Source organism: Belonocnema kinseyi, chromosome 4, assembly GCF_010883055.1.
Source record: "Belonocnema kinseyi isolate 2016_QV_RU_SX_M_011 chromosome 4, B_treatae_v1, whole genome shotgun sequence".
Taxonomy (NCBI): domain Eukaryota; kingdom Metazoa; phylum Arthropoda; class Insecta; order Hymenoptera; family Cynipidae; genus Belonocnema; species Belonocnema kinseyi.
Window position 1 is genome coordinate 27,847,610 of NC_046660.1, and position 7,354 is coordinate 27,854,963.

At 22.0% G+C, this 7,354-nt stretch overlaps 1 protein-coding gene across 1 annotated transcript in view; it reads right to left on the reverse strand.

Moving 5' to 3' along the window:
- LOC117171737 (CAAX prenyl protease 1 homolog) overlaps positions 1 to 6,811 on the reverse strand; it is a 15,419-nt gene extending 8,608 nt beyond the window's left edge. Inside the window, exons 1-3 of the mRNA XM_033359321.1 lie at positions 6,402 to 6,811; positions 5,732 to 5,878; positions 750 to 953 (exon numbers count right to left, since the gene is read on the reverse strand). Of these exons, the coding sequence (XP_033215212.1) occupies positions 750 to 953; positions 5,732 to 5,878; positions 6,402 to 6,503 (453 nt within the window). The 5' untranslated portion in view covers positions 6,504 to 6,811. The remainder of the gene's footprint in view (positions 1 to 749; positions 954 to 5,731; positions 5,879 to 6,401) is intronic.
- Between the last annotated feature and the right edge of the window lie 543 nt (positions 6,812 to 7,354).

The following is a 7,354-nucleotide window of genomic DNA, read 5'->3' on the forward strand; positions in this document are numbered from 1 at the left end:
GAAGTTGAATTCTTATTAAAATATTTGAATTTTCAACAGAAAAGACGAATTTTCGTGAAAATATAAGAATTTTTAACCAAACAGTTGAATTTTTAACAACAAATAGTTCCATTTTTGTCTAAAAATTATATTCTTTAGTTAAAAACTAAACTATTTTTTGAAAATGTATTTTCTAAAGTTCAAAGTAATTTTTTTTACCTGCAGAATTAAACATTCCTTTTTTGGTAGAAAAATAATATTTTTCAGTCGAAAATTGATTTCTTTGGTTTAAAATTCAGGTATTTTGCTAAAAAAATTTCTTTGATCAAACCGTCCAAATACCACTTCGTAAAATTGGTAAAACCTTTTTTTTTTAATAATTTTTGTTGTTGAATTCAACTCTTTTTGATTTAGAACTAAAATATTTTTTGTTTGAAACATTAAATATTACATTTATTGTTGAGATTTCATTTTTTTTTTCGTAAAATTCAACCATCTTGTTGAAAATTCGTGTTTTTTTTTGTAAAAAAAAATGAATCTACTTGGCTGGAAATTCAACTATTTGGTTTAAAAATTGTATCTACTTTGTTAAAAATAACACATTTTTACTTGAAAAGTTGAGAATTTAAGGTGTTTTAAATTGAATTGAATATAAGTACCCATTGTTGGACAAAAATCTATTTATTTTCCCTATTTTTAGAGCATTTATTCCTGGGAATCGTGTTATCAACACAGATGAAAAAATTTATGTTCCTTATTTAAAATCTTACCTGCTTATTGAAACCATGCTTTTGTTCGACAACAAAAGTGCTGTAGGCATCTAATGGTAGCTCGATGAAAAATGAAATAATGCTCGTTAATAACATGCATGTGCAGCTATTCAAAATTTCATTTCTGTTTCCCAAACCAATCTTGTTATTAATTTTAACACTCCATCTCCATGCATGATAATATGCAAAAGTAAGTATCAGAATCTGAAAAAAAAATTAAAATATATAGCCGTCCGTGTAATTTTTGTCATATTTTTTTTCATTTACCGCTTCAAACAAAGGGTTAATTCTTTACTTTAACGATTTTTCCGAATTTTTCAAAGTCTCACTTTCCACTTAAAATAAAATGTGCGTTTATAAACATTTTTTAAATAAAATTGGTTCAACATATTAAAATTTTAATATTATTATTCATTAGGGCAATTTTGTATTTTTAAAAGTATAATATTTAAAAATAATTAATGATCAAAGCAATTGAAATTTATTTTCGAAATGAGTCGGAAAATTGTAAATATTTTTTGGTTGAAATTCAATTTATAAAATTTTTCATCAAACATTTACTTCTTTTGGTTCTTTTGGCTAAAAATTGAACTATATTTTCCAAAATTTGTTGTTTTTTGCTTCAAAATTAACTTCTTTAACTTCAAATTTAACCTTTCCATTTTAGGTTGAAAGATGATATTTTTTAGTTAGAAATTCAACTGCTTGATTGAAAGTTAGACTACTTTGTAAAACATTTTTTTTGTTGAAACATTTTTCACGGCCAATGAAATTTAATAAATCAAACTAAAATTAAAATTAAAAATCGACTGGAAGGTTAAATTAAACAATGCTGAATGAAATGCAAATAAACTGAAAATTTTTGAACTTTTATCAATTATAGAGTTATATTATTTTAAGTAATTTTAAGCTAGACACATTAAAAATGAAAAATAATTTGTTTAACTTAACAGTTCTTAAATTAAAAGTTAAATTATTTATATTTTAAATAGTCTAGGTATCCTTCAAAAGCTTTAAAACTTTATTTCAAAATCTTGAAATATCTATAAGTGCTTTTAAATTTTTCCAAATTCAAAATCATTTTTGAATTTTTTGTCGGAACTTTTAAATATATTTCAAAACGAATTGAATTTTTTCTATAACTTTTAGAAAATTATGAAAATTAAGAAAAAAATTAAATTTGAATTTATAAATAACAATAGAACACTTATTACTTGTAAAAGATTAGGGTAATATTATGAGATATTTGAATCTTTTCAAAACTTCTAAATATCTCTTAAAATTACTAAAACTTTCTACAAATAATAAGTGTTCAATTGTCATTTATGCGTCAAAATTTAACAATTTCACTTATAAATTAAACACTTTTTAAATAGAATTAAAATTGTAACGCCAAAAGATTAAAAGTTTTTCGAAAATCTAAAGATTTGTAAAACAATTCAGATTCAAATTGTTTTCTTTCAAATATTGGGTTTCACTTTACTCGTCTTAAATGAACCGTGAAATATTTCTAAATATTAAATACTTATTCTTTTTCTACATGAAGAAATTTCAAATTAAATTGGATAAAAATTAAATAATTTAAAGTCAGAATATTTTTAATTTAATAAAAACCTTTAATTATGACTACATTATTATGGATTTATTTTTAAGTTGAAAATAGTAAAACATACGCTTACATTTTTTAATAGCTGAAAAAATTAATAGAAATAGTACACCGATAAATTTATTTATTAAATTTAATATAAAAAAAATAATATAAAGTAATACCTGAAACTCTGAATTAAATATATATTATTGATAAATCATGAAAATTTTTATTTTTAAATAAAATTATCGAAATAACATCGAACTTGGGCAGAATTTTCTTCTTTTAACCTTTAAAACTGCATTTTAAAATTCTTTAAATTAAAATGTATGCTTAAAAATTAAAAATGGAAAATTTTTAAAGTGGAAGATTTTCGAATTAGGCATTCTAATCTAAATGATATAATAATTTATAAAAATCACAATTTAAGAAATTATTTTAAAACGGTTGAAATAAAATTTGGGCAAAATTTTTAGAATAAAATTTTTGTAAAATTCCCGGGCAAAAAATAAATTCAAATGTCAACACTAAAAGTGCAGATAAAGAGAATAAATAATTAACAACAACCTTATTAAACACAAATTGTTAAACGGACGAAAATAAATTTTTTTGTAATGAAAATTTAATTATGTATCCTATTTTTTGGTGAAAATTTATATTGTTAAATTAAAAATTCAAAGATTTCGATGAAAATTTATTAATTTTGTGAAAAATTCGTCTGTTTCTTGTTAAAAATGACTTTTATTCATTGAAATTTCAACTGCTCGGTAGAAAATTGAACTAATTTGTTAAAATTTAATTTTTTTATTGAAGATTCATAATTTCAGTTTGAAACCAATCTCTGGTTTCTTGGAACTTTTTTTTAAATTTATTCTGGACATCCTTTAAGACAACAGAACAAAGCATTGCAAAATAAATTAATTGAGAAAAAAATGCAATTTTCCACTAAAAAATCTTTAGAAAAAATGAAATATTTAAACTTTCAGCTGAAAAAATGAATTTAAAAAAAAAAGTATTTTAAACATAATAGTTTAATTTTCAGCCAAAGTGATGAATTTTCAAATTAAATTATGAATCTTCAACTCCAATTGATAAATTTGAAACCAAATGATGAATTTTCAACTAAAAGTAAGAATATTTATCTGGAACACTTAAATTTTAAACCAAGAAGGAAAATTTTCAACGAAATAGTTAAATTTCTAATTATTGAATACAAATTTTTAACCAAATAGTTGAATTTTTAAATGAAAAAATAATCTTAAATAAACTTAATAAAAATAAATATTATTAAATAATAAATAAAAATAAAAATTATTATTAAATAAACCAAAACTTAAATAAATTTCAAGTTAAAAAAAGTTCAAACAAATAGATAAATTTTTAACTAAAACTATCAAGTATTCAATGGGAATAAGTTAAATTTTCGGTTTAAAAAATTACTTTTATAAAAAAAAATAAATTTCAAAAACAAATTACTGACAAAAAATTTTAATGTTTAAAAGAAGTGACGAATTTTCAAAATAAAATTGTAAATATTTAAATGGAATAGTTAAATTTTAAACCAGAAGGATGAAGTTTTAACTAAAATGATAAATCTTTAACTAGAATAATTTAATTTTTAACCAAAAAGATTACTTTTCGACCAAGAAGATAAACTTCTACCAAAAAAGATAAATTTTCAAATAAAAAAGATAATTTTACAACAAAAAATTGTATAATTAAATTTTTACTCAAAAAATTAATGTTCAACCAGGCATGAAGTTTTTCCTAAAATTATGGAATGTTCAACTGAAATAACAGTTACATTTTCCGTTTAAAAAACAAAATAATTATCAACTAAAAAATCAACAAATTTTCCACAAAATAGTTAAATTTTCGGGAAAAACAATTCTTTTTCATCCAAAGAAAAAAAATTTTTTAATCAAATAGCTTATATTTCTGTTAAAAAAAAATAAAATTTTAGTTAAAATTATGAATCATCAACAAAAAAAATTAATTTCCAAAAAAAGAGTAACTTTTAATCAAATAATTTTATCTCCAATCTAAAAGATGAATTTTTAACTAAAATGATAAATATTTAACCCTAATACTTAAATTTTTAACTGAAAAGAGAAAGTTTGAAACAAGAAAGTTAACTTGAAAATAAAAAGATAATTTTCTAACTAAAAAAATTGATTTTTAACCAAATTAGTGGATTTTCAACGAAATGATTGAATTTTCAATTAAAAAAGACCAATTTTTATCCTAATTTTTCAATTTTGAACAAAAAAAGATAAAAGTTTAACCAAAAATGGAAATTCAAATTTTCAGTTGCAGGAATTAATTTTTTATCAAAATGATGATTTTTCAACTATAAACTATCAAGATTAATTTTCTGCAAAAAAGGAAATTTTTTTACAAAGTACACAAATGTTCAAACTAGTTTAATTTCTAAATAAATAAAAATAAATAAAAATTCAGTAATAAATTATGTCAAAATTATTATTATGCTATTTAGGTTTTCTAGATGTTTGAAAGAATTAAAAAAATATTTGATATATTTTCAGAAACCTTTAAAAGTTTCAAAATATTTTTAAACTATTCAAATCCTCTTAAATTCCTGAAAATATTATTAGCTGACCCGAATTTTTTAAAATTTATTTTTTAAAAACAGCTTTTCTTCAAATGTTTTACAGATTAAAATTCTATTTCAATCTCTTCAAATCTTCTAAATATTTATTGAATTCACTCGATTTTTTTTTTTTTTTTATTTTTTAATCAAACGAAATTGAAACATTTAACTTTAAAATCTTCTACTCTTTTTCGAAAATTAAAGAAATATTTTGCAATTTTATTTTAATGTTAATTTTTAAGAACAAAGAACAATAAAAAATTGCCTATAAATCGTAAGAAATCACTTTTTTTAATACGTTCAGAGATTTTTAAGCTTTTAAATATTCTCTTAAAATTAATTTAAAAAAAAATGAAATTTGTTCTAAAATTATAAATAATGGTAACATTTTTCTGTACATTCTTTTACACTCTTTTTAAAAAATTTTACGAAATAATTAAAAATTTTTTGTAATCTTTTTCAAAATTGAGTTTACCTACATTTTTTTTAAACCTGAAAAATTAAAAGAAAAGTCTTAGTCTGGCATATTCTTTTTTCACACATTTTGAAATCTTTAAAACTTAAAATTATTATTTTAAAATTAACCTTGAACCATAAAAAATCTTTTCAGAAATTAAAAAAAAATGTATCTCAAAATCTTTCAAAAACTCAATTATTAATAAGTTTTCCACATAATTTAATTTATATGTATAAAATTGATGGTGCAGAAAATTCATAAACCTTTATTAATATATAAACAGCCCTGAAAACAGTTAAATTGATTTTTATTCTGAAAATACTTACCGTTTTGAATGCAGTTCCGAATAAAGTTTTGAAAATGTCGAAACTACTCTTGTCGAGCGCATAAACACGAGATTTACTGTAAACTTCCTGGGACATCAAACCTTCTAACAAATCTGGTACTTTCTCGAGTCTTTTCATCAACTTTCGCTAAAATAAAATACATTTTTCTCTTTTTTATAATCATTACGATCATAACCAAAGTATGCATAACCTCAAAAAATTTTCATAAAAAGATTCTCTACAGTTCTATTGATTTAAGATTTATTAAAAATAAGTCAGCGATCAATTATTTTAAAAGTTTATTCAGAAATAGAATTTTTTTAAAACATAAGCCGTCAATAATACATTATAATTGCTATCTAAACGGAATGAAAAAAAAAAGGAAAATTCTAAACAAGTTCCATATTTTATTATTACCATGGAGAATAGACATTCTGCATTCGATATTCAACTATTTTTATTTAAAAACACTCTTTCGAATTTTATTTTATTTAAGAACGTGGCTTTTTTGTCGATTTTATACAGCATTTGAAAGACTTAAATTTGAAGGTTATGCCATCTGTTACGAAAAGACTTTGAAGATGTAGAAAATGATAAAAATTTATGCAAACAGTATCTTTTTTTATGGCCTTTTTATCACGACAAAAGATAAAACGTGGCTAAAACTTACCTGCCGAAGAGAAAGATAAAGTTCCCAAAGCGTTAATATCCATATTATTCCGAGAATCTCAAATCTTATATTCTCACCAACCACGTCCAAAAATGTTTTCATTTTAAAGTTTTATTTATCACGAAACTGTTATTTTTGTGCAATTGCATTTGCGACGACAAATTATCGATTAATGCACTACAAATCGGCTTCTAACGACAGCAATGGTTGACACACATCGTTCCACTGAATCTGAAAATTTCATTCTAACCTATCTTTTACCGCGACGTCCCCACCGCCCAACCGGCCGCTTCACGATAAACCTAACAGATACGTATCTTCTTCTAATTGGTCGAATCCGGAGAAATTATTTAAAATAAAATTAATATATTATAAATTCAATTTGATACACTTTATACATTTTCCTAACATTTCAAGTAAAATATTGCATTTTCAATGAAAATAGCAGACGAATTTTGAATCAAATAGGTGAATTTTTAAATAAAAAAATATACATTTTCAACCAGACATGGATTAGTTACATTCTCACTTCAAAAAACTGAAAAAACTTATTTTTATAAAAATAGAACAAAAATTTTTAACAATAATAATTCACTTTTTTAATATTAGTTCATAGTTTTTAAATTTTCAAATTAAGGGCATGTGACACAGCTAAATACCTATATTACCGACCTCACTTTTTCCGTTCACTGAATGTTTTTTTGAACCTAAGAACTTTTTTTGTAAATAAAATATCGAGCTGAAACTTTGGGAAATGTATTAGAGCACAATAAAGTACGTTTAGGTACTGCATTTTGGTGAAAATTATTTCATCTTTTTTCTGAACCTCAAAATTTTTTGAACGTTCGAAATTTTTTTATACATAAAATATCGGTCTCAAACTTTGAGAAATACAAGAGCCGAAAGAAAACTACGTTTAAGTACAAAGCTTAATAATAAAAGATGTAAAAAAA